The following is a 27894-nucleotide window of genomic DNA, read 5'->3' as shown; positions in this document are numbered from 1 at the left end:
ACGATCACAAGAAGAACTTGGATATTGTACTGCGAAGGCTTGAAGAAGCTGGACTACGATTGAAACTTGAAAAGTGCATTTTTATGGCTCCTAGAGTGCACTATTTAGGTCACATAATCACGGAAGCGGGGTTACATCCTGATCCAAAGAAGGTAGAAGCTGTGACGAAGGCGCCAGCGCCAACGAATGTGAAAACGTTGCAGAGCTACCTGGGGCTAGTGAACTATTACAGGAAGTTCTTGCCTGATTTGTCGACAGTACTGCATCCTCTAAACAAGTTACTGGGAGCAAATGCGCCATGGACTTGGGGCACCGAGCAGCAGCTCGCTTTCCAAAAAAGTAAGGACCTCCTGACGTCTGCTAGGGTCCTAGCTCACTTTGACCCCAAGAAACCTTTGGTTTTGGTATGTGATGCATCGCCTTACGGCGTGGGTGCTGTACTTGCGCACCGTGAACTGTCAGGTGAAGAGCTTCCTATTGCATATGCGTCAAGGAGTTAATGCCAGCAGAATGTAATTACAGCCAACTCGATAAAGAGGCTCTGGCCGTAATTTTCGGCGTTCTGAGGTTTCATCAATACCTCTGGGGTCATTCATTCGAAATAGTGACCGACCACAAGCCACTGTTGGGACTTTTAGCGCACGATAAGCCTGTACCTAATAACTGTTCACCCAGGCTTCTTCGCTGGGCCCTGACGTTATCATCTTACCGTTACGAGTTGGTCTATCGACAGGGAAGCCGCATCGCACATGCCGATGGACTGAGCAGATTGCCACTACCTACTGAAGCTCTTCCAGTGGAACGACCAGCAGAGGTGTTCCTGTTGGAAGGAGTCTACCCAACTGTTTTATCCGCAAAGGTAGTCGCTCAAGCCATGTCAAGAGACGTCATTGCATCCAACGTTCGCCACATACTGTTGTCAGGCGGCAAATTACCTGACGTCACTGACTACAGGCCTTACCAAAGGCGTTTTGATCAACTGAGCGTGCAGGATGACTGTATACTTCTCGGAAATCGTGTTGTCATTCCTCAAGAGCTACGTGCAAAGGTTCTCGACTTGCTTCATGAGAGCCACCCTGGTGTCACAAAAATGAAGGCTGTGGCCCGCAGTCACGTCTGGTGGGATACACTGGACGAAGATATTGCTGCGAGGGTACAGAGATGCATGACATGCCAAGAACAACAACGTGAGTCCAGACGTGTTCCTATGACGCCTTGGCCTTTTCCAGAAAGAGCATGGTCGCGCTTGCATGTGGATTTTGCAGGCCCTTTTAAGGGTCATTACATCTTCATCCTTGTGGACGCATTTTCCAAGTGGGTAGAAGCCGAAGTTGTTCCATCACCATCCGCGGAAGCTACTATTTCTTGTCTACGTTCTATATTTGCGAGACATGGACTGCCCGATCTCGTAGTGTCGGATAATGGACCAGCATTTGTATCAGCAAAGTACACAGAATTTCTGAAGCGGAATGGAGTAAGAAAAGTCCTAATTCCTCCATATCACCCAGCATCGAATGGGGCTGCTGAAAGGGTTGTTCAAACAATTAAGAACAAGCTTAAGAAGGCAAGCACAGGTGATTTCAAGACGCAGCTATCTCGCGCACTATTCAGCTATCGAACAACGCCGCACGAGATAACCGGTGCATCTCCAGCAGAACTCTTGTGCGGAAGAAAGCTCAAGACTGCTCTGGAAAATCTCCATCCGGACATGCGCACCACAGTACTTCGTAAGCAACTGCACAGCAAACTTTTGCGTGACAAAAGCGCTCGTTTCCACAGCGTCTATCGTCCTGGGGATTCACTGTTCGCAAGAAATTTTCGACCTGGACCAACTTGGGTCCCTGCTGTTGTCACAAAAGCACAAGGACAGTCGTCTGCTGTTGTACAGCTACCTGGGGGAGTTATTTCCACCAGGCACCAAGACCATCTACGAAGGGATGCACAGCGATCAGAATCATCATCAGACAGCGACGCTGAAACAGCACAGTCGCAGTTGTCACCGAGTGTACCACCAGCTGATTTTCAACCTGATACCGTGGAGAATCATGGGTCATGTACAGACGGCAGCAGCACTTCAAGTGATAGTGCGGTGACATCGTCACCTAGACGGTCTACACGAATCAAGCGTCCTGTGGACAGATATTGCCCATAGTTGGTGCTGATGACATTTTTGTCTTTCTCGCTTTATTTTCCTATATAGCAAGTGCTGTAATGCTTATACGTAAGTCAGGTGTTCTGCTTTCTTTTCGGAGAGGGGAGGAGTGTGATATCCAGTGTCAATTACGTCAGCACCGCCGCAAGGCTTTGGTAGCTTATCCAATATCACTGCGCCGCCATTCCCTTGATATACTACCCAGTGTTTAAGTTCTCGACTGCGGGGCGTACCTTTGTGTTGATCGCGTTTCACTCTTCCTTTACGAAATAAAGTTCACGCACAGAGAGCACGACGTTGCAGTTGCTACGCCGTGGCTCGAAGGCATACAACTCGCCATGATGTCTGTGTGTTTCTATACTTACGCCATCCCGCGACTATGATAATGGGGACGACCGTTTACACTACGCACCGACCACCAGGCTTTGGTCACACTCCTGGGTTCACAGGGAAGTGGACACCGGCCCCTTCGCATCTCACGGTGGACTGCTCGGCTCTTCTACTACAATTTCACCATCAAATACAAGAAAGGCGACCAAAATTGCGTCGCGGATGCCCTATCCAGGCTACCGTTGCCTGCTCAAGATAGCTTCGACGAGGAAGTTGTCTGCGTAGTTTCGTCTGCAGTATCAAAAAACGAAATGCAGGAAGCTTCACGAGTCGATCCTTCGATTACTGCTGTTGTCAAATTCATTGAAGACAACTCGTGGCCTTGCGCCAATTTACCGACATCACTGCTTCCGTTTTACCGTTGTCGAGATGAGCTTTCTTCCGTGGACGGACTACTACTACGAGGAGATCGCATTGTCGTTCCTCAGGCTGTGACTGACCGGCTCCTAGCATCTGCTCATGACACCCATTGTGGTATTGTCCGCACGAAACAGAGGTTGCGAGAGTACTACTGGTGGCCAGGCATGGATTCTCACGTGGAAAAGATGGTACGATCATGCTCTGTCTGCCAGGCTTGCGATAAGTCCGCGAAGACCGCCCAGCAACCTCTTCATCCAGTACCATTCCCTAAAGCACCGTGGTCGAAGCTGGGATTGGACATCGTTGGACCATTTGAGCAGAACCCACAGCCGTATCGCTATGCACTTACTCTGGTGGATTATCACAGCAAATGGCCGGAAGTTTCTTTTTCATCCACCGTTACAGCGAGGACAGTAACTACGTTCTTGCAACATCTCTTTAGCCGTGAGGGATATCCGGAAGAAGTTGTCACAGACAACGGGCCACAATTCCTCGCAGTCGAATTTGAAGACTTTCTTCGCAGTTGTGGAATACGTCATACTCCGGTATCGATCTACAACCCGCAAGCCAACGGCCAAGTTGAGCGTTTTAACCGCGTCCTCAAGGACATCGTGCAAATCGCCGCTAATGAAAACAAGCCGCTTAGGACCACCGTGCTGGAGTATCTGACCGTGTACAGGTCGACACCCCATGCAACTACTGGAGTTTCACCGTCGCTGCTTCTACACGGCCGCAACCTAAGAACGAAACTGCAGCCGACTGGCATTCCTATCATCACGCCGAAACTCGACATGCCCGCAATTCGGCGTCGTGTAGCAGCCCGACAAACCAAACAGAAAACAAACGAGGACAACAAGAGACGTGCCGTCAAGAAACGATTTCATCCAGGGGATTATGTGCGCGTTCGCCTGCCTGGTAGGCAAACCAAAGGCAATTCAAAGTATTCAGCTCCTCTTAGGATTGTAGCGCCCCGTGGTCCACTCTCGTACCTCCTCGAAGACGGGAGAGTGTGGCACTCATCAAAGTTTGCACGGGCTCAGCCACGAGAACCACCTGCGGGCGACAAAGTGGACACTTCGTCACGGCATGGCTGGTGGACTGTTTCAATTCCCGAAACGGAATCTGCGCCGGTAGAGCAACCCCAGGATGCCCTTGAAGCACCACCACCACCACCACCGCCATTACGACGTAGCGCGAGAAGTCGTGCACCACCTGTGAGATACCCGAACAGCATTCCAGGAACATAAAGTGGACATGTCATTTCGCTGGACATATACATTGTGGAATGCTAGAGCATTTGCCGTCTTGTGTGCTAATTTGCAATTGACTTTGTTTTGGAAGTTTGTATGTCATGGGATTGTCTTTTTCAACAAAGGGGGATATGTGGTATCGGCGAGGCATCGTCATGACGGCTCGAGGCGCGTGCAATAAAAGGTTTGGGAATGGAACGATGGAGTCAGGCTGCGTAACTGGGCTCTGCCCTGTACATTCGGTGTAAGACACCACATTAACACAGCAGTTTATTTACTTCCACCGTACCTCACAAATTAAAAGAACAGTGGAACAAATTGGCATATTGGCGCAGGTTCTGCATCCGCTTCTTCGGCGCAGCTGAGCGACTGTGAGGGGAACCTGCAAGCACAAGCACGTTGTTTATACTTGCTTTCTTAGTACGTAATAGCACCAGCGAAGTAGCAGTGCAAACAAGTCCGAGTTGTCAGATGCATGCGATACGAATAAACAGATTTTTCCTCAAAATAAAGAGCTTAACTGTGAAAAATTATTCCTCTTTCTCTGTCCGTGTGAAGTGTACTCAAAGCTGCAACAAACTGGCATGACATGCCCTTTAGTTTAAAGTAAATTTTTAAAAAATACGGGCAGCCCCGCTTGATCTAAATGCAGACGACAGAATGCGTTGGACCCACCAATATGGCGGCCGGTGACCACGCTGTGGAGCACCCTGTACGCGATCCAGCCTATACTATAGGGAGCAGTGGTGCCGGCGCAGAGCGCTGTCACGATTGCTATCACCATAAGTAAAAAGTTCCTATTTCGAAGTAATTAAGCTACAACTACTGGACCTAAGTACCTCCAGAAACGAATATCTGTAACAAAATTTTGTGTGTAACGAGTGAGGAATTTGGCGTACACGCTGGATGTCAAGTTTTCTTCCTGTCACCATCCCTATCGTCCCATGCGCTGTGATAATAAATCATTAATGTATTATCATATTATGTAATGTATGTATCATAGATGTATTAATATGAGAGTGGGCTACTATTAACGGGAGGCGTAGCACTTTACCACTTGATACAGGGGCCGGAATAACTCAGGAGTAACAAAATTGCATTATATATGGAACCGTAAATGTAACCATCTCTGTAAAAGCTACATCTGTTCAAGTAACTTGTACAACTGTTATCACATTCACCTATTTTCATTCGAAAACATGATCACCAGCATAGCAAGATCTTTATCAGATGTATAAATTGCTAAGTAGAATTAATAGTACAGCCGAACAGTGGTTTATCGAGAATATCGTGTACGAAGGGGGGGGGGGGCAAAAAATGGGGGGATCATAATTACAGTTGGGCCATTTAACGTATCATTACCGGCATGTGTCTATGGCTGAAATAGCAATTCCCCTGGTAGAACTAAGTTAGGAGATGTCTCCAAGCACTTGGGGGTAGGCGGATCTGGCGATATCACTGCAGCGGAATACCCGTGACATTACTGAAAGCCACATGTTAACAAAGCTTGATAGAAAATTTGAAGTACATCAAATTACTGGAATAATAATAATAATAATTTAGTATTATACTGTAATAATGGTATAAAATCGCCATAATCGGTGCTTTTGTCGGGACGCGCGTATCGCGCGTTTTCAGCTTGAAAGGATACGCCAATACCGCAGAGGTTATCTTCTAGGTTGCTTAGGAAGTCGTCACTCAGTATTTATCTATATCCACCGTGGGCCGTCCTTCGTAACGTCCTTTAAATGATGCTCAAGCAGGATTTCTCCCACAACCCCCGACATGCAGAAGCCGAAATACGCGACGTGGAATACACGTGCGCGAAACTACAGCTCCCGATGTCACGGTAACAAAACGCAAAAGAAAATAAAACGAAAAAGAAAAACGACGCTTGGGCAGGCGCTTCTCGGGGCTCTGTCCTACGTCCCCTGCTGCTCCTCACCTCCTCATCCTCCGGAAACGGTCTCCCGAAAAACGTCTCATGCGGTCGGGCATTTAGGCGGCACGGACGCTGGTATTGCGAGCTCATGAAGGTCTTCTGCGTGAAAAACTTCCCACAGTGTTGCCGTTGTGAAGCTGTGTGTCTTCCATGTAAGCGCACCGAATAAGCGCGTAAAAAGTAGTCTGGTTCACCTAAGGTTCAACACAACTGGAGTACCATTGATGACAGTGTTGTACGTATCGGAGGAGGAGGAGGAGGAGTGTCGTTGGGAGGAACCCGAGAGGTCTGCCTGCCTGATTAGGCGGCATGTTTCTCGGGAAGGGAAAGGTGGTGGAGAGGAGGAGAGGAAAGGGTGAAGTGGAAGACCGAGCGGAATCCGCTCGGGGGGAGGATAGCTGCGTCCATGGGCCGACTTCAGGGGAACTGTGCCGGCATACGCCTATTACACATCTGAGGGAAACCCAGGAAAAACCCCAGACGGCACAGCCGGCCCGCGGATTCGAACCGCGGACCTCCCAGTCTCCAAGCGCACGCGTTACCGCTGCGCCACCGGAGCTGGTGTACGTATCGCCGTTACAGTAATCGATACTTTTTCGGTATCGGAGTGAGTATCGCGATACTTTTTTAAGTCAGTATCGGAAAAGTATTTCCGTTACAAATTTATGGTAACGCGATCTCTGTACCGTTACCCGATACTGATACTGTTTACTGCCCCACCCTTTCTTCACCTACCATATTTCTCATTCTTATTCATTGTCAATGGTCCGCCTAGACCTCAACAAGAAGCCTGTGAACAGGCCTGCGTGCTCCGTGACCGGAATTATGGTATTATGCCAAACACATGTTCACTGTTTTTCTTTGAAACTGGAGGAAATAACCATGCCGTGTTCAACAAAACACTTGAGGTCAACGAACGGAGGTCAAGCCTTCGACAGGGTGCTCTGGATTCCACTGCTAAGCTGCTCTGTCGCCCTTAGTCACGCTCACATATGCTGTGGCATTGTTAACTTGGGATAGGATTCCTTGATCATTGAACTCCACGGTATGTGTGGGCCTGACACTAACGAAATTGTCACACTGGCCTCTGTCAGCTGCAGGAGAGACCACGGCCTGCAAGGATGGCAGAAGACGACTTTGAGAACGCTATTGATAAAAGTCAAGCATAACGTGTGAACGTATGAAGTACGTTGTCTTTTTACTGCAAAACTGTTCACATAAGCGATATTTCTATGTTGCACCATCTTCGTATTTCAAACAAAAGTATCACGCAAAGTATCGCGTTACTTTTTTAGTAACGGTAGCGGTTCTCCGTTACTTTAAAAAAGAAGTATCGATATCGGTATATCGATATTTTTACTCAAGTAACGAGTATCGGTGTCGCGGTACCATGTATCGGTAACGGGTACAACACTGTAATGATGACGACCGGCCGATTCTTTGTTTCTATATTTTAATACCCAGTCATTACGTTCCTCCCGCAGAGCGAGGACTTCAAGATGCCTGAATTGCCGCTATCTTCTGGAGCATACCTCGTCTGGGAGGGCAATGCCACGGGAACGTAAGTTCGGAGTTATTTAGACCACGTTCTCGTCCTATACCTGTGCTATACGAGTTAGAATAAATGACATTGTCGTCAAATATGATCGGGGTTGCGAATGGCGTTATCTATGAAGGTCGTGCCACACGTCAGTTCGTAATGGCATTAAAGATACTGTAAAACCCCGCAATCTCAGAAAATGTATCTGCTTCATACCCCGAGCCCCCAGTACTCTTGCATCGTAAGTTTCGCCCCAGTTGCTGTCATAGTTTTTTTTTACAAAATTAAAAGTTAAAATTACTGGCAACACTGTGTCGAGGTCGCCACCAACTGCGCGTTGCTCATCAAGTACGGTGATAAAATTACATTGCATGAGCATAACACTGTGTCTAGAACAAAAGACATCGGCTACGTGTGGACTACGTAGCCGTCAGGAGCAGTAAGTCGGGAACATAGATCACTGTTGCTCGATAAATTGGGGATTTAGTTCCCACCAGACGTCCCCCCGAGTCCCCTATTCCCCACTCGATCTGTCTACTCTGTAAAGGCAATAGCGTACGATGTACTAAATCTCTGTATTGTCGATGCCGCAGCCGCTTCAATGTTGTCGTGCGCTCTTTTGCTTTTGTCAACGGAAGTTTCAAACAACTCCAACTTTTCCTTCATCAAACGATACCCCGTAAACTAAAACTATGAAATAATCTTGTCCCGCACTCAGAGTCGTCGCGAGGCGAGTTTGCGCCCAAGGCAGGATAAACCCCCCCTTCCCCCCTCACTGCCATCACCCAAGCAGCACAATGTACTGAAAGTCGAGTGCAATAGGGGTGGACGGTATGTGTCTTATCAATGTTCTTTAGTTCAGGAGTCTGTTCAAGGTCTTCCACCTACCCGTCCACCCCTATTGCACTCGACTTTCAGTACATTGTGCAGCTTGGGCAGAAGCTCTTTAACAAAGACAAGAAATCGCTTATTTGCACTGCCAAGGTCGTAAATACGGATTCTCTTCACTCCCTCCTTATAGACCTTGTCGCGTTACTCTCAAACCACTAGTCTCCGTGCGCTCCTTAGCCTCGTTTCAAGCGACGACACAACAGGGGTGGACTGCCAATACCGCTCTTCCCGTTGGGTTAAATGCTTGTGGCCGCCGTCTTTAATGAGTATGACTGACGATAAAGTAACATTCCATATAACTATTCATCCAGTAAACATCTGAGTAGCGTATCAACGTTCGAAAGATCAAGGAAAAAGGAGATTCCTTGTTTGCGCGCGCGCGATACGCGCTATTGTTCACGTGAGGAGTGCTGGCCAATGCGGTATCTGTTCTACACCGGTTCCCGAGCGGGAGAAAACGAATTGGCACGAAATGCACACGAACGGACACGAAAATGAACGGAAAAACACGCGGGAAAATGAAGAAACTCTGTAAACGGCAGTCCACCCGTGCACAGTTCCTGTGGCTACCACGAGGTGGCAGCACTTATGGCGGCGCCCATACCTTGAATCGCGTTTTTGTGTATACTGTGCAGCTAATCTTCCAGGACCTGAGGGCGCCCGGGGCGGCTGCCCCCCCCCCCCCTATCGCTACGGCTCTGCCCGCAATGCACGAAGTGGTTTTATGCGAGGATAAAATTGTTCCTCTGCTCAGCCGATGGCAGCCAGGGTAGGCAATAAATCGGCGAATGAGTCTTGCGATCTCATTAAAGAGAAACTCCAGTGTGGCGTGGTGACGAACGCGTGACATTAAGATTTGTGGCATTAATCACATAAAATCATTACTGGTACCCTTATGAAAAAAAAATCTATTTTCTACAGGATTTCTATAGGAAACCCTAGATAGAGCGCATAAGAAATAGATTAAAACTTGTATCTACTCCGAATGGAGTTTCTATGAATAAATGGGAATACTATCGGATAGAAAATAGATAAAGCATTTATATATACATTGAAAACAAAGTAGTTAGACATAGGATAGAAAGTTGCCCCATTCTTCTACACAGATTGTGTTCATGTAGGACACAAAGTTGCCTTATTTTTCTATACTGACTGTATTTATGTACTATATGAAGTGGACTTTACTGTCAATAGATGGTGCGTCACTAAACGGGTTACGAAAGAATTTTGAAGAGGGAGCCGATGGCAGTATTCTTCTTCTGTATTTCAAAAACCAGGAACTTTCCATTTATTTCACCGCCACATCCCACCCACTGCGCAAAACTCCAAACCGCAAAAAAAAGGAAAAAAAAGAAAAGAAAAAGAAACCGAAGAAATACGCATGCACACGCTCACGCCTGTGACGTGTTTGCAGAGGAACAGATACTAATAAAACACGCAACGAAATGGCTAGGCCACATGTGGAGCCGTCTTAGCTAGAGATGCAACCACACGGGTGAGGAGCGCACGCATAGATTGTTATTTCGGTAGCGAATAAGAACCACAAAAAATATTTCCTCCAACTGGTTAGTATATTACTGCATTAAGGACTGTGTTTATTGCTCAAATTACTCGAACTAACCCAGCACAATCTCCACACCAAATTAATGTGGTGCTGCACGTTGCGCATGCATGAAGCCAGCCCCGTACTATACGATTAGCTACATGCTATCAGTGAGTTACACTTGGTTTAAACGATGGTATAGACAGTTGAAATAGGTACAAAAATGGCACTTCCGCCCTGGTTTACACATACACTTTTTATACCTTTTCTTCTGACAGTGTGGAAGCAGCAGTTCGTGAGGTGCAACATTAAAAAGTAATAAACGGTAAATGTTGCCTGAAGTGATAAGTCACAATATTGCTATTAGCATTTGTATCTATGCCCATACATGCACAAATCACGTGTATTAGTTGTTCTTCAAATGTGCAGCAAAAACAAGTAACACATGTCCCTAAAAAAGACCTTTTCGGCGCCTAGTATTAGCTCTATAGAGACTGTATAGAAAATGTATACATTCTAGTTCCTGAATCCTGTATAGAATGTGTATAGAGTTTAGCAGTTAAAAACCCTATACAGCTTTTATTTATTTCCTATACAGAAAATTGACACTAGATACGATAAATAGATTATGTATAGGATGTATAGGTCCTGTATAGAAACTAGAAAATCATTCTTATTGCCTGCGTGCCGGCGGCTTTTCCCGTCGGCACAGGGTGCGGGCCATCACCGCTCCTGTGGCTATTGGCGACCGGCACTCGGTGTCGGGATAACTGGCTGTGGTTTTCTCGCCGGTAGCGGGATTTTGAACACCGTGGGAGTATTACTAGGATTTATATTGACACGGTTTATTTCAGCACGATTTATTTCGGAACGATTTATTTTGGGCGGTTTATTTCGGTCACCACCCGAGGGGAGCACGCATAGATTGTTGTTTCAGTAGCGAATAACAGTCACTGAAAGCATTTCCTCCAGCTGTTAATATATTACTGCATTAAGGACTGTGTTTATTATTTAAATTATTCGAACTAGACCAGCACAATCTCCACAGCAAATTAATGAGCCAGCCCCGTACTATACGATTAGCTACTGCGATCAGTGAGTTACACTTGGTTTAAACGATGGTATAGACAGTTGAAATATGTACAAAAATATTACTTCCGCCCTCGTTTACCTTTTAATACATATGCTTTTTATACCTTTTCCCCTGACAGTGTAGAAGCAGCAGTTCTTCAAGTGCAACATTAAAAAGTACTAAACGGCAAATGTTCACGTTGTCTGAAGTGATAAGTCACAATATTGCTATTAGCATTTGTATCCGTGTTCATACATGCACACATCACATGTATTAGTTGTTCTTCAAATGTACAGCAAAAAACAAGTAGCACATGTTCGTAAATAAGATCTTTCGGGGCAGCTATAGTATTAGCTCTATAGAGACTGTATAGAAAATGTATACATTCTAGAGTCTGAATCCTGTATAGAAACTGTATAGAGTTTACCAGTTAAAAACCCTATACAGCTTCTATCTATTTCCTATGCACAAGATTCACACTAGACACGATAGATAGATTCTCTATAGGTCTTGTATAGAAACTAGAAAATTATTTTCATAAGTATTAGTCGTCTTTACTTTATTTTATTTACGTCTAAGTATTAGTCGTATTTCCGTTGTCTAAGTAAGAGTAACGTATTTTGCCAACGCAAACTATGCGGTACTTCTTCCGTAACATGATCCTAAAAGCGATAAAACCCCAGTGCAGGGGACACAAAGAGACAAAACAGACGCACTCTCTCTGTGTCCCCTGCACTGGGGTTTTACCGCTTCTAGGATGTACCACCAAACAGCCCGGTTTTTATCGCTTTGTAACATGATGACCCATTTACCAGTTTCAGTGCATCGCATCGTCTCAGTGAGGGGTTGTCATCACACATTTGGAAGCCTTGTGTGCAATGCTGCGCATTCTACTGCGAGACTATCGATGAAAATAATTACTGTTATAGAAAGGCATCCAAAAACGTTGAGCAGAAACAATAACGGCATTGTTTACAAATTGTTTGGCCGCCGATCACGGGCGCCGCCATCTTTAAGGTCACGTGTGCCTTGACGATTGCTGGGTGTGGGTGACGTGATACGGAACCCCATGCACCCCGACTGACCGCTGGGGCTATACTTATCGTCGCCATGCGATTCATGGCTCACTTCATTCGGTGAAACCCATATTTTGCTTTGTCATTTACGTGTATCCTGTGCGGTAGAGGATCCAGGATTTTTCCTCGGGGTATAGGGCTCCGACCTTGGACAACATGCTATACGTATGCGCTACCTAAAGCCAATTGAATCGCTATTTATTCACAGAAATTTAGGGTGGCCAAGCCATGCCACCTCCCCGTTATGTCCACGCCTGATTCGTGTATGAACCAATTCAGAAATATGAAAATCAACTCGGTGTAGCATTATTTCTTGATATGGTTTTAGTTGGTCATTTCGGACGCACGGCCACGAACTGTCTGCTTCCTAAACCCGTACTTTTTTTATTAGGCAATCTAAATTAGAAAGTATATTTCCTTATAACACTTTATTGAAGGCGATGTATTCCTGGAATCTACCATTCGGGTTTCTCTCTGCAGCGCGTGACGGACTCAGGTGGTGGGAACATTCTCATACGAACATGGTGATCGCGATGTTCACTCTGTGATGAAGGTGCCTCTTGGTGTAAGGAGCTTTTTTTTTTTCTTACACCGTTGGAATCTGTGTGAGTTCATCTTCAGATCTGGTTTGTCTAACCTAACCTAACCCAACCCAACCCAACCTAGCCTAAAGTGTCACGAGAAATCGCGAACGTGCTATGGGCATTTGTGAGCGACACTTCACACTAACATGTTTGTCTTCTTTCTCCCAATCTTTGCCCCGTGTCTGCCAATGCACTCCGCGAATTTGCTATCATCTTTCGCTGGCGGTGCCCATACCATTGCGGTTTCATTGTTGCTGAGAGCTGAAGTTCCCCATAATAACTGGACGGTCTATGGAACAGTCGCAATATTATCCCCAGAAACTCGCGTTTTCGCTCTGCTGACTTGTAAAATCATCAGGAAAAAATTTAAATTTTGTTTACCGACAGCGGCGCGCCGATCAGCGAACCGGCGGCGGCGGCGAGCGAAAATTGCCCGGCGGAGGCGGCCTGGCGAACACCTCTATCACAACTGTGGCCTTCGGGTTCTTAGGAGGAAACACCGATAAGGCGGGTAGCATTCCAAGATAAAACGTTGGGCCATTATTTGATAAAAGTTGTCAACCACTTTTAATATTCACACCTTTTTCGATTGTACGTACACAAATGACAGAAGAGACAGTAATCGACGTGATTACATTGACGAGGATAGGATCCTCTGTTTGCGTAGTCGTTGAATCTTTTGCACATACTCTGTGCAATCTCCTGCTTTGTAGTTTTCGTTTGTCCATTGAAAATCCCAGGGATGGCCAGTAGTTAACTACATGTAGTTACATGTAGTTACTACATGTAGTAACTACATGCAGTTAAACTACTTGATTGTAGTTAAAAAGTAGTTATCAACTACTTGCAGAAATGTAGTGGCAACTTCTAGTTAAACTACTATTTTAAGTAGTTAACTACAGTAGTTAGGTTACTGAAGGCGCCAACTTCTTCCGATTTTGCCGCAAGCTTTACGGCACGATTGTGCTTCCGACTTTTACCTGGAGCTACTTGTTTGATGAGAACGGAGGTGCAGAGCAATTGTATCGTGCATGTGTACTAAATCTTCACTCTTAATGCTTGTCTAGTGAAGCCTCATTTGATTTGCTGTCAAATAATTCTGCAACTTAGTTTATCGCGTAGGCACAGAAAGAATCCTGCCGCAAGCTTTGTATTTGACGATCGTAGCAATGGCTTGAGCCAAAGTTTATTATTGCTTGTGATTCATATTTAGGTGTCCAAGAACAATACAAGGGATTGGTGTTGGTAGATAGTTGGTGGATAACGTTAAGTAGTTATAGATGTAGTTTCACTACATTGCAGTAGTTAAAAATAGTTTTAACTACTCCCCCGAAAAGTAGTTGAACTATTAGTTAAACTACTACATCACGAAGTAGTTAGTAGTTATAGTTAAACTACTGTAGAAGTAGTTAGCGGCCATCACTGGAAAATCCTGCCTAGGAAAGCAACACTCGATTGAAAGAGTACGGTATTTTTAAGATTCTGGAGCTTCGCCTCGCTCAGTAGCTGAAGAACTTGTCTTAAGAGAGCAGAATGTTCGTCTGAAGATCTAGCGTAGAAGATGATTATGTCGTCGATGTATACATGAACGATTTTCCAATACATATAACGCTTGAGTACTCAGGTCATAAGCTTCTGGAACCAAGCTGAAGAGTTCTTCCACCCGAGAGCCTGTTATATTCATACAGGTGAAATGGAGTAACGAAGGCTGTGTATTGCTTGGTGTTTTCAGTTAGTGGTAATTGTCAGAAACCGTTGCATAGACCAAGACAGGAAAAACAAAACAAAACTATGCATCCACTCGTGTCGTTGATAATATCATCCACTCTGGGCATGGGAAAAGGGAATACGTCAGTTTGCCTGTTGACTAGCCTGTAGTCAGTGCAGAGACGGAACGAGCCTTCGGGGCTATAGTAATTGGAGTAGAAGTTTATGGCCGAATAATGCCAGCATTCAGCATCCTGCAGCTCAGATTTGAGTCGTTCTTGCCTTTCACAGGTCATATGTTGTTTGGTTTTCGTCTGACTGTGGTTGCGTCAGCGAGCTCGAAGTCATACTTATAATGCGGTATTGCCCAAGGATTGCCGGATACCGGAAGAAGTTCCGGGTAATGCTTTGCGACGTCATTCTTACTGCGGATGTCATGAGAAGGCCAGGTAACTAGACACTCGGCCGTTCTCTATGCAGACGTTGTCGTCCCAGTAGATGTTTTGCCGCATCTTCTTCATGTCAGGGCGGGATAGTAAGAGGTCATAATCAACACCTTCTATTACCAGGACCCCCGTCGTTATTTCGCCGTCGGAAAGTTTAAGCGTAATGCGCGCCCAGTCTTGCGCGCATTAAGCCCAGTCAATGCGCGCCCAGCGCCCAGAGTGCTGGTACCATCGAGCGCTTGCATTTGCACCACCCTTCCTGGTGTCATTTGGGGGAGTAAGCGACGGTTGACGAATGTTACGGATGACCCACTGTCTATCAGAGCTCGAACCTCTCTGCCAATCAAACGGAAGCTGACATATAATAGTTTGCTGTTATTGACGTAAACAGTTTCACTTGGTATCAGAGGTGGAAACTATGACCCTCATCTATTTTTTATTATTTTTTTTTAATTTCCGTCCAGTTGCCTTCTTCATTGTCTCGGTCCGCAACGTCGATGAGTGCTGTCATAGTGAGCTGGGGACCTTCTCGAATTTGTAATGTTCCTTTCTTGTGGCGGAAGGGTGATTGATTGGCGTACAAAAGATGTCCTACTTTCAATACCCAAATCTCGCAGTGAGTGGAGTAGGTGCTGGGGATCTTGAGGCTCCCGGATTTTAATGAGTTGGCGCGTGTCATTTGGAAGTCCACGTACAACTAGCACAACCAGAGACTCATCTCGGAGACGTGATTCTGCGCGTTGAAAGAGCCGGATTTTTTCAAAGAAGTAATCCGTTATGGATCCAGTGTGGTATTTGGAAATGATGGCTTCATTCCATCTGTCCACTATGTTTTCTTGGAATGACTGAGAAACTCCACGATTCCCACGCGTCACCTTCATTGGCCAAAATGCGGAAGTCATACCACCTTTTTGCAGTGTCTGTTACGAAGGGACGGAGACTCTCTATCTTGGCTGCACCGGTGGTCCATCGATTACGTTCGGAAACGTGTTCATACAGAGAGAGCCGTGTGACAGCGCTTCGCGATTGAGCGTCAAAACAACCGGGCTTCAAGATATTGGAGCGATGACTTTCCATAATGAACGTCAAGCTTAGCTACTACAAATAACTACAATAAATACTACAAGCAAATCTACTAATATCTGCTGTTGCTTTGCCATTTCATTTTGTTGTTCACGAATAATACCAAGACAGGCTTCTGTATTGACGTGGCGAAAGCGTTCTTAGCTCTGAGTCACGGAAGATGGGTCTCCGTCAGATCCCCGCGGGATAAGTCGACGGAAGTCCTCTATCTTAATGTTTATCGTAAGGACTTCTTTTTCGTGAAGGTTTGCTACGTTGGGGGGGGGGGGGGGGGCCTCCTCGGCCTTGGCCTGTAGCTATTGAAGGAAGTCACCCTGGCTCTTGGACACGGATAAATCATTTGCTCACCTTCAGCGGAGCAGCTGGTGACCCGTGGGTTATCAGGGGTGCCTTTTATGTGGAATTTGTGGGATCCTATTCCCATTTTGGGGGGCAAAGCCTTTCCATTCAACCCCCGTGGAAGGCGAAGCACAGAGACAACGTCAAGATACGGAAAGAAACTTGATATTTAATTACTCACATAGTAAAAACCTTACACAGAGAATGTTCTCCAAGCTTCACGAAACCAGTCGTTCCAAGCACCGTATCCGAGGCCAGCCGCTCCAGGCTCTGTCCACGCTTACATGCGCTCACGGTTTTTTATCTATCCAAGCCAAGGCCCCTCCCACAGCGCGTGACGCTAACACCAGACCTAAATACAGGTTTTGCCTGGTTCCATCTATGTGTTGTGGCCGAACCCACCACAAATTCAATCCACATTGTTCGGAATGTCCACTGCGCCTACGTAAGACGACTTCACTCTCGTGCCTCCGACAATCAGAGTGATTTTCTTTTGTATCCTCCTCCTCTTCTGAGCATATCTACGGGAGCCTACAATACTGAGACTATACTGAGACAAGTCAGGATGCCCCTTCAGTCAATCGCCACAGACGGCAGGCTTTTCATCTGGCTACTCGATGCTACCCATGCGGCTCCTCATAGCTACGGTCACAGCTGATTGGTCGACTCTTATTTTGAGAAACCTACGTTTACATGTGGCGCCGGACTAATTGATCTGTCCGTAGCGTTCGCAAGAGGTCCTTTCTCAGCTTGCGTCCTGGAAGCTGATTCAGAGAATGGCATCTAGGCGACTGAGGTCCGCATCACAGCGAGACAAATGCATGGGGTTTAGGGCGCGACGTTAGCCGTCTCCTCTGGAACACCCGAAGCGCACGTGCATGCGCTTCGAAACGATTTCTGAGCGCCAAATGAAATCCCCTGTCGACTTCGGAGTAGTAAGATCGGGTCGCGCCTCCCTGCATTTCTGTTTTTACTTTTCAACGACGTTTCTGTAAATTCAATTGCGATGTGATTCAATGCTTTCCTGGTTTCCTAACATCCTAGATTCACGGTCACGTACAAGAGCACCCAGATCTACAGAGCCACGAAGAGCGCACCGGGCCTGAGACTAGTGATGGAGATGTTCATCACTACCATCCTCATAGGACTGGAGGGCGAGGAGCCTACGTGCGTAGCCAACCCCAAGATTACGGGGGCGGCGACTAACTACAAGCACCCGCTCGTCCTGTCAAAAGGATTCCAACTGACCAACTTCATCATGGTGAGGAAAAGTCGTAGAACAAGTGTGTCTCTTGTGTTCAAGGCGCTACTACACTCTCAGAAATGAATCGCTTAAAATACCACTTACAGCATTTTTGACGCCTATTTAGATGTAAAACGTTAAAAACGCGACAAATTTTAGCCGTCAGGCTTACCCTTGCGTTTATTAAGAAGAAAATCATGCGGAATAAGCGTTAGGGCTTTCGCTTTAGGCGGAATATCATTTATTTTATGTTGTATCAGATCATATTCGGAAGGAAATCAAAACAAATGTAGCGGAGATAACAGTCCCTTTTCGCCGTGTGAAATGGCAACCAATTTTCCCAGGTGTTTTTTTACGTTTGGCAAGCTGAATTTCAGCGGGCAGAGAAAACTAGTAAAAGTAATACAGAAATTGTGTGAAATGATAAAAATATAGCAACACTGCACAATATAGCAACAATCACAAATATGCACTTAAATATTTGACATTCACCCGCTCGTTGCATTCAAACCTATAAAGCGCACTGCAAATAATTCCACACTAGCCAGAAACAGCGAAGATTCTGACACTTCCGCCTTCTGCATGGGACGTTGAAAGCACCGTGAGTCGATTTCGTCCAAGCGACAGGCAAAACAAATCTAAAACGAAAACGCCAAGACGAAGACTTCCAAACGGACGCCCTGCTGCTGTGTTTATCTGTATCTTTGTGGCTGACTGCAGAATATCCATTCCCAATGAGTTCCTTGAATGTTTCACAAACTTCTACGCGTACAATTCGCCCTGGTGTCCTATGAAACACCAGCCAAGCAGCTCGCACGATCACTGTTCGGCGTCGACGCCATCATGGAGGCGTTCGAGTTCAAATTTGAAACTCCCGCTGTAACGTTTAAGCGCGATTTGTTTAGGGGTCAAAGAGAGAGGAAAGGCGAAGGGGGACAGCAAGGAGATTATGCAGTGAAGACGTCTTTAGGCTTTTGTGAGCGTTTAACCGTCAACAGAAAATTTTAGGTGTAATAATTTAAGCGTAAGGACGCGTCCATCTGGAAATGAGAGCTAAAATAAATGATATTCCGCCTAAAGCGAAAGCCCTAACGCTTATTCCGCCTGATTTTATTTTTAATAAACGCAAGGGTAAGCCTGACGGCTAAAATTTGTCGCGTTTTTAGCGTTTTACGTCTAAATAGGCGTCAAAAATGCTGTAAGTGGTATTTTAAGAGATTCATTTCTGAGAGTGTATGAAGGCAACAAAATATGGGTTAGACAACGGCGGAAACACGCAGGACCAAGTGTTTTTCCCCCTCTGACATGTAGCCTACTTTGTCTCCTTTCGCAGTGGTGCTATCAATGAATTTTTCTTCTTTCTAGGAACACCATTCTAAGCATACACGAACATAGAAACATGAACATGAGACAACTGATGTTCTGAGACTGGAACACATAGAAAGGACACATACATACAAAGCCTCAAATGCCTAAGACGAAAGATGGATTAAGGATGAAAGATGGGAGTTGCTCCACACATCTCCTGAGCGACTTCCAAGGGCGCGTCCCCATCTGAAGAGACAAATCGACCACTCTCTCTCACTCATCCCCCTTTCACTCTTACATTTTTCTCACTCATACACACATTCATACGACGGGATCGACGCAAGCGGCGAATGTTGAACAATTGATGTTCTGAGGCTGGGACACATAGAAAGGACAAATACGTACAAAGCCTCAAGTGCCTAAGAAATTAAGAAGGAAATATGGAAGTCACTGAAAAGGTTAGCCAGTTACAAAGCTGGAGAAGTCGCTCGGGAGGTGTGCCAACTTACCTCATTTGGTAGAGCCCTGGACCGGTAATCCAGAAGATGTGGGTTCGAATCCTACAGCTGGCTAACCTTTTCAGTGACTTCCATCTTTCATACAGAAACATGAAACTTTCCTAAATGTGAACGTGAAAATCGCCAACTGTACAGACATGTGAGCCTTCTTCTTCGTCTACCCCCTCCCCCACCCCCTTTCGTCCCTTCCCCAAGCAACGTGCCGCCGATCCAGACAGGCAAAATCCGCTCAAAATCCTCACGTAACCGCCGCTCCCCCTGTACAGACCGTCAGTCTGCCGGGGATGAGAGGGTGGGTTATGGGGCTTGTGAGCCCCATCAGTAGCACTTTCAAGGTCTCTATTATAAGCACGTATCAACGACAACGTCTCCGGAGTCGCCTCTTGCACTTGCCTTGCCTTATTTATATATCTTTCACGGCGTCCATGTTATCTGGAGCGTGCACAAACCGCTGATGGTGATTACACAACATCGCTGCGTTTGATACCAGGTTCAGCTACTCTTTGTGTAACTGAAGATGCAACTGTATTTCGCCCCCGGCCTCCCCGCACCCAGTACCCATGGTACACACCCTCACAAATGTTTACGGAACACGCGAGCTGTGGACTTTGTCCTCAGCGCACCACCCTATAGCGGCGGGTGGAAGCAGGCTTGCTCACTCGAGTTCAGAGGACTGCAGGGGAAGACGCGAAACACACAGCGGCTGTAATCAATGAAGCGATGATGGAATATCGACGCTACTGCTGTGTGTCGCTAACAGCGCAATCGCCCTCGCCTCTGAACGATTGAACAAGCCCGTTGGCCGTTGTAGTGCCTACCTGTACATCGCCTTGAAACGAAAGATCTTCCCCGTGGTATATGCAGACAATGCTCCACCGATTACGCACGGGATCTGCGTTCACGAACTCGCAACTGTTCAAGATCGGCTCCAGGGAGGACTCCAGTTGCGGACACTGTAATCATCCGGAGACTATCGCGCATATCCTGACAGAATGCCGTGCATACCATACTATGCGGGAAACTCATCTTCCCCACGCCAGGCCTGGCATACTGACGGACGTCCTCTTCCCCGAAGGTTCTTGTGCCGAACGACTTTCAAAAACTCGTGGCCTCGTGCGCTTTCTTCAAGAAACGGGCCTAGCGGAAAGACCACTCTAGTGCACCACTCACCTACAGTGTGCCTCCGTCCCATCAGTATCGGTCATCCTGCCTATATGCATCACTTTGAACTCCTCAACTCCCCTCTCCCACTTTCCTTTTTTTGGCTATAGTCGTGACGATGCCCACTTGAGTGCGGCCAACAACGGCAAGCTACCTTGACCCCCCCCCCCCCCTTGAAACCCATGAAAATCCTTCAATCTGAAAATCTTCTGTATCTCAGGCCTGGGAAGCGTTATGTAAAGTCCTGCTTTTTCTCCAATCCAAGCATGTTGTTGATCTGCAATACCCAAAAGCCCTTTCAACACCTCACCTGCACACATTTAAACACCGTGTCAATGATGAGGACAGCGCCCAGTAGGTCTCTGTATAGGTCTCTGTACCAGCGGCTCTCGTGCTGAGGGCTTTCTTTTAACATTTCCGAAGTAGTACAAGACGACCCATTTAAAGGTGTACCATTCAATCGACCTTCGCTAAAAACAGTATAGTGAGAATTGACAGCACCAAAAACGCGACAGAGATTAAATAAACCAGCTAAAGAGATAGCAATAGGACCATCCGCACGTCTTCCCGAGGAAAAATCTCTGATTGGACTGCACAACATGGGGAACAGGATGCATAATGATTTCAGCGCACTACCTCCAAACAAAAAGGGAACAACGACTGGACCATAACAATGACAACTGTCTTGGCCTGTCATATTCAGACTAAAAACTGACTGAAAAACTGAAAACAGACGCAAGCCGTAGCAAAAGTTCCCAGAAGATAAATACCGTTGACCGCATCTTTTTCGGACAAGCAGATTTTTACAGTAGTTAATAACACGTGAAATCCTCTATGTCTCCTGTTCCTGACAATAAAGTTTACATGGCATGTAAAGTTAAACTACATGGCACGAACGTTGTTACAAATCGCTCCTGTTACAAGTTCCTTACAAGGCCCACTACCGATGCATCCGTAACGTCTGACGCAGCGGGCGTGGCCTTTTACGTTGCCGATACAGACCATGAACAGGTCTACAAACTGCCCTACCCCATGTCGTCCACGGAGGCTGAACTGTTCGCCATTCTTACTGCCCTAGAATATATTACTGACTTGCCACCTGGGAAATGGGTCATCCTCACCGACAGCAAGGCGTCTCTCCTCCGCTTGATGTCGGCCCGCTCCAACCTCATACAGGGTATACCCAGCTTGATTATTCAGAGGTATGACGGACTCCGTGCCAATGGTCATGCTTTGTCCCTTCAGTGGGTGCCCGGTCATGTGGGCTTGACCGGTAACACACGCGCAGACGCGGCTGCTAGACGAGCCGCCGCAGCTGTTACTCCTGCCACTGCACGTCCACCACTTACACTTTCGGCTTGCCATTCAGCTATTCGCCGCCGGTGTGCAACCCGTGCCCAAGCATTTAGATCTCAAGCCGTCGCCTACAACAGTCACGTGCAGTCCATCGACCCCTCGGTTACCTTTTTCATTGCGTGTCGCTGCAGTCGTCAGGACGAATCATTGCTGCACCGCCTCCGTCTCAACGTTGCCCGCACCCCATTGCTCCTGTACAAAATGGGCCAATCCAGCTCCCCCTTGTGTTCCAGCTGTGGCGAGGTGGGCGACATTGCTCATTGTCTTCTGCACTGCCAGCAGCACATTCCCCAACGGCAAGCTCTCCATCGCCGTCTAATACAGCTGGGCTACAACACACTGTCCATGGCCACCCTCCTCGGTCCCGTCCCTCGGCCTACTCAGTGGGCCATCACCACAGCCCTGCTCCGCTTCTTAAATGACTCTGGCCTTGCGTCTGCCCTCTGACTGGACGTTCTTCGAACTTTCCTTCGTGCCTGTGCTGCACTGCACTGCGTGCCTGTTTTTCTGTCATCGATGAAGGATGAAAGTCACTGAAAAGGTTAGCCAGCTGTAGGGATCGAACCCACATCTTCTGGATTGCCGGTCCAGGGCTCTACCAATTGAGCTAAGCTAACACGCCTCTCCAGCGACTTTCGGGGTGCGTCATCTGAAGGGACGACAAACCAGCCACTCACTCTCACTCACCCTCCTTTCACTCTTACATTTTTGCTCACTCATACACACATTCATACGACGGAAATCGACGCAAGCGGCACCTGTTGAACAAGAGATAAACTGATGTTCTGAGGCTGGAACAACATAGAAGGGACAGATACAAACAAAGCCTCAAATTGCCTAAGAAATCAACGATGAAGGATGAAAGTCACTGAAAAGGTTAGCCAGCTGTAGGGATCGAACCCACATCTTCTGGATTGCCGGTCCAGGGCTCTACCAATTGAGCTAAGCTAACACGCCTCTCCAGCGACTTTCGGGGTGCGTCATCTGAAGGGACGACAAACCAGCCACTCACTCTCACTCACCCTCCTTTCACTCTTACATTTTTGCTCACTCATACACACATTCATACGACGGAAATCGACGCAAGCGGCACCTGTTGAACAAGAGATAAACTGATGTTCTGAGGCTGGAACAACATAGAAGGGACAGATACTCAATTGGTAGAGCCCTGGACCGGCAATCCAGAAGATGTGGGTTCGATCCCTACAGCTGGCTAACCTTTTCAGTGACTTTCATCCTTCATCGTTGATTTCTTAGGCAATTTGAGGCTTTGTTTGTATCTGTCCCTTCTATGTTGTTCCAGCCTCAGAACATCAGTTTATCTCTTGTTCAACAGGTGCCGCTTGCGTCGATTTCCGTCGTATGAATGTGTGTATGAGTGAGCAAAAATGTAAGAGTGAAAGGAGGGTGAGTGAGAGTGAGTGGCTGGTTTGTCGTCCCTTCAGATGACGCACCCCGAAAGTCGCTGGAGAGGCGTGTTAGCTTAGCTCAATTGGTAGAGCCCTGGACCGGCAATCCAGAAGATGTGGGTTCGATCCCTACAGCTGGCTAACCTTTTCAGTGACTTTCATCCTTCATCGTTGATTTCTTAGGCAATTTGAGGCTTTGTTTGTATCTGTCCCTTCTATGTTGTTCCAGCCTCAGAACATCAGTTTATCTCTTTCTGTCATCTTTTCCTTTCTTTTATTTCTTTTGTTTATTCTCAGTTCCTTTCTTCATCTTTCTATTAGCTTATTTTTTATTTTTCTTTCCTTTTCCTTTTCTCTCTCGGAATAGCAAGCTGGCAATAGCCTGGCTGACATTTCCGTTTTCTTTGTTTTTTCACTCTATTAAACATATCCCCCCCCACTACTCCCAATTATTATATTGTTCACAAGGCGCTTACTAGTGAGTTCGCTGTTGAGTGCTGTAGTCACGGTACCAGGAAGTGCCTGTACGTTGCACGGCTTGTCCGTGACAGAAGAAATTTACGAAGATAACGGGCTGCCGTGATCATGATACCCAATACGTTCTGTAAGTAGGTCGCAGCAGTCACTGCAGCTCTTTAGTTTCCGTCTCGCCCCACGGGGTACGACATTATCGGTCCCTCTCCCATATAACAGGGTAATATTACGGCGTTGAGGCACCCATGGATCCTTCTGTGGATCCATGCCGGCCAAGGAATACCCCCCTTGCTGCTCTCTTGTGGTGTCTTGAAACTGTACCCTATCATTTGACCAGAGGCATAGTGTCGTACGGTCGCGTTCGTTTATTCAACTCGTTCGACTCGCGAGTCGCAGTCGTGACGCATGAGAGCCACGTATGTCATCCGCTCCAGCGACCCACATCGAGAGGAGAGTCGGTGGGAGTCCACTCTCGAGCACCTCGCTCAATACTCAAATTTTAGAACGGGACTGATCGTCATAGGGATGACATCAGGAGAGCCGCTGTGCGGCGTTTTCGTCTACCAAGAGTCGACTCTCTCGACCGGAGCTACTACAGCTACAGCGCGGGAATAATTTTGCCAAGTGCTTATGCAACGGCAGCCGCGTGTTTACCCTAGAGCACTGCACGGGCCCGTGCTTACCCGAAAGCCCGCGGGCCGGGCCGGGCTCGAGTTTCAGACCCCGGCCGGGTACGGGCTTGACAACGCCGGCCATGGCCGGGCATGTACGCGAACATATTTCAGGAGACTGGACAGCTGCCATTATTCATGTCACTTTTTGTTTCATTGGGTTTGGAGATATCATGGTATTCTCATCTGAGAACTACCAGTTTTTTTATATGTGAACATGCTGATTTCGTGTAATGGGTCTGGATCTCACACGTGCACTCACACACATTTGGGGACGATAGGTGTGGCGGGCGCGCTGAGATGTTTGCCGATAAGACGAAAGGAGTTGGGCGATTTGGGCAACAGAAGGAGCGTCCTTCGCTTCACTCAAGCAAGAGAGTAGCAGCCGCGTAGGTGTTCTGACATATTTCGTTCGCGTGAGAGTCCGTCACGAGGGTCAGTTAGGTTAGGTGTTCTTACATATTCGGTTCGCGTGAAAGTCCGACACGAGGGTCAGTTAGATTAGGCGTTCTGACATATTTCGTTTGCGTGAGAGTTCGAGAAAGGGGAACTAACACCGGTGCATGCGCAGTAGAGCGGAGGTCAGTCTCTCTTGAACCGCAAGGTGCAACCGGGCATGAGCATGGAAACAGTCGGGTACGGGCTGGGCCCGGGCCTGCGGAGTCGGGCCCAGGCTGGAAATCTATAGAAGACGTCGGGCCCGGGCCGGGTGCGGGCGGTACCAGCCGGGCATGGGCCGGGCACCGGCCTGAAAATTAGGCCCGTGCAGTGCTCTAGTTTACCCCGTGCGCATGTTTTGAAAGTGAAATTCCTTACAGAAGTGCCGTGAAATGCGAGAGAATTAATTGTGATTTTCTTTGTTTGTACGCAGCAAACCGGCAGCCGTTCAGGAAAGGAATAAACGAGGACACACGAGGGCTGAAGCACAGCCGGCGACCGTGACCTGCAGTCCTCGTATATTCTGTAACGTCCGGACATGTGCCACAACACCCAAGAGTTCATTTACATTTTTTTCCCTGTCAGTTTCTTTATCTCTCTCCGTTTTATTAACAGCCCCTTGTCTGCACGCTTGTCGCAAGGGTGACAGGGAAGAGGAGAGAAACGGGGAATGCTGATAAAGAAATATAATAAACCTGGCGACCTCTTGGTACGTCTCACACGTGTATGTGCGGTTTTGTGTGTTCATTAAAATAAAACGACTTCGTAAAAGCAGCCATGATGTGACGCGTTTTTTCTCTCTCCCACTTGAATAATTTTGGGACAGCTAGAACTGCGTGCTCATAAAAATTGAGTGACCACGTTTAAGGCCAGGATTATCACGATCCTTATTGGAAACGTATGCCGAAGACATATACTTGTCACAAATGCTGCTCTAGGAGTCACGCTCTTTCTTTTCATAATTTCCCTTTCTAGAATTTCAAGGTGTACTTCCTCCAGGAAAGATAAAAAATCTTAAGAATTGTAGATCTTATTTATAATCGAAATCCAAGGGCCATAAGACATTTGATGTGTATAGATTGCTACACAGCCCAAAAGATGCCGTGCCTTAGCTGCAGGATGCACATGAGTATGCCAACGCGGAGCACTATACACGCGACTTCATCCGTGTATTCATAAGAGCGGCATTACCCAGAATATTCCAGCGGAAGACGTGCAAAACGTCATAGCTTTCGTTGTCCCGTGAGTACGATGTCATGCCCCTTCGAGCTCATTTAGCCACTGGGAATATCCTACGACTCAGCCACAAGATATTCCATAGCAGAAGACAGGGCCAATGGTGTCGTCTTCTCTATACGCTACTCAAGATATTCTGGCACCGTGTGGATGCTCAACGTAAGGTCCAGTGGAACTTCTGCCCTGTGAACACTTTCTTGCTCTTTTCTTCCACTAGAATATTCCATGGATCGTCTGAATAGACGCGAAGTACATTCCTATTCTATCTATGAAGGTAGACATGAGCAGTGGTTGCGCACACGGGACATCTCAGCTCAGCTTATGCCAGATACACCGACACACAATTTCTTCCACAGGAATATCTTCTTCGAGGTATGTTGTCATCAATCAGGAGAGCTACCTATGGAAGTAGGCTAATTTAAACAAACAGGAACTCTACCAGCGCACTATTCTGAAAGGCAGGATAACAATGCTCCTAAGGGAGATTGCTGTTTGTACGGGCTATACCATGCGAACAATCCATGATATACGGGAGAGTCGCGGCGCAGGACAGTACAAGTATAGCAAACTGGCTAGAACAGAATGTGCCACTCACCCTGATCATAGCAGATGATGCGAGTAGAGCACAGCCAGAGCACTCGACTGGACTGAACACGGCGTGTTCCCTGGTGATCAGCGCCCGTAGTCCAGCACCAACTGCCTGAAACAGACCTAAACCCCCGCAGTTGGGGGTCACCGAAGGCCAACCACCACCGGCGTATCCAAATTTGGAAATTTATTTCCGCAATCAGACATGCCAGCTGCTTCCGATTCTTTGCTGCAACCGGCAACGGTTTCATGAACCTTACGGTGGCCCATTCGTCCCACGGAAGCTCAAAAACAACCGCCATTCTGTTCTGACACTGAGGTACAGTGCCCTAGAAGAGTACCGTAATTTCACGCGTATAAGCCGCACCGCAGATAAGCCGCAGGACGCGTTTTTTGGGACGTTTTGAAAATTTTCTGGCAGATAAGCCGCACCCGCAGATAAGCCGCGGGCAGTACGAGACGACTGATTTGTGCGACAAAGGAGACCATAGAGAAGGCCATACACCCTGTGGTCCATACTCCGGGATCGGCACAGTGTACAACAGAGGAGGTCAGTTCTGGAGTTCTACCAAGATCGGATTGTGCCCTTGTCGGTTGTTTTTCGTGTGCTGATGGGTCAGTGATCATCCAGAAGACGTGAATCACTGTCACTACTTTCCTTAAAGCTGCTTGTGGGAATGCACCAGGAAGATCAATCTACTCGAATGTGGACCCGTCCCTGTTACGCACTGTTCGTACATCGGCAGGGCAGTGCTGTTCCAGAGACACTGTCGGCCCTTTCGTTAAAATCGGCGTATGGGGAAAATACCAGGAAAAAATAGTCATCAGATAAGCCGCACCGGTGGATAAGCCGCAGGGCGCCCATGAGAAAAAAAATCGCGCATAAGCCGCGGCTAATACGCGTGAAAATACGATATAGTGGAAAGAGCGGAACCGGTTTCAGCCCGATAGCTGAGGAAGGACAAGCGGACGGCCGCTGCTGGATCTCCTGGCGCTGCTGTCGAATTCCCGAGGATTGCGTGGTTTGCGTGATGCTTTGGTGACTCCGAAAGAAGGCGATGTTTGACGCATCAAAATAGTGAAGCTTCCTGTAAATTTTGCCGGTATTTGAGTGTGC

At 47.2% G+C, this 27894-nt stretch overlaps 1 protein-coding gene across 2 annotated transcripts in view; it reads left to right on the top strand.

Moving 5' to 3' along the window:
- Positions 1–25729, top strand: part of LOC135392821 (uncharacterized) — a 189020-nt gene extending 163291 nt beyond the window's left edge. For both annotated transcript variants that reach the window (XM_064623526.1, XM_064623525.1), the window contains 3 exons: positions 7579–7655; positions 17420–17636; positions 25387–25729. In XM_064623526.1, coding sequence (XP_064479596.1) covers positions 7579–7655; positions 17420–17636; positions 25387–25416 — 324 coding nt within the window. In that variant the 3' untranslated portion in view covers positions 25417–25729. The remainder of the gene's footprint in view (positions 1–7578; positions 7656–17419; positions 17637–25386) is intronic.
- Positions 25730–27894: the final 2165 nt, after the last annotated feature.

This window comes from Ornithodoros turicata, chromosome 4 (genome assembly GCF_037126465.1).
Source record: "Ornithodoros turicata isolate Travis chromosome 4, ASM3712646v1, whole genome shotgun sequence".
Classification (NCBI taxonomy): domain Eukaryota; kingdom Metazoa; phylum Arthropoda; class Arachnida; order Ixodida; family Argasidae; genus Ornithodoros; species Ornithodoros turicata.
This window is presented reverse-complemented; position numbering and strand designations above follow the sequence as displayed.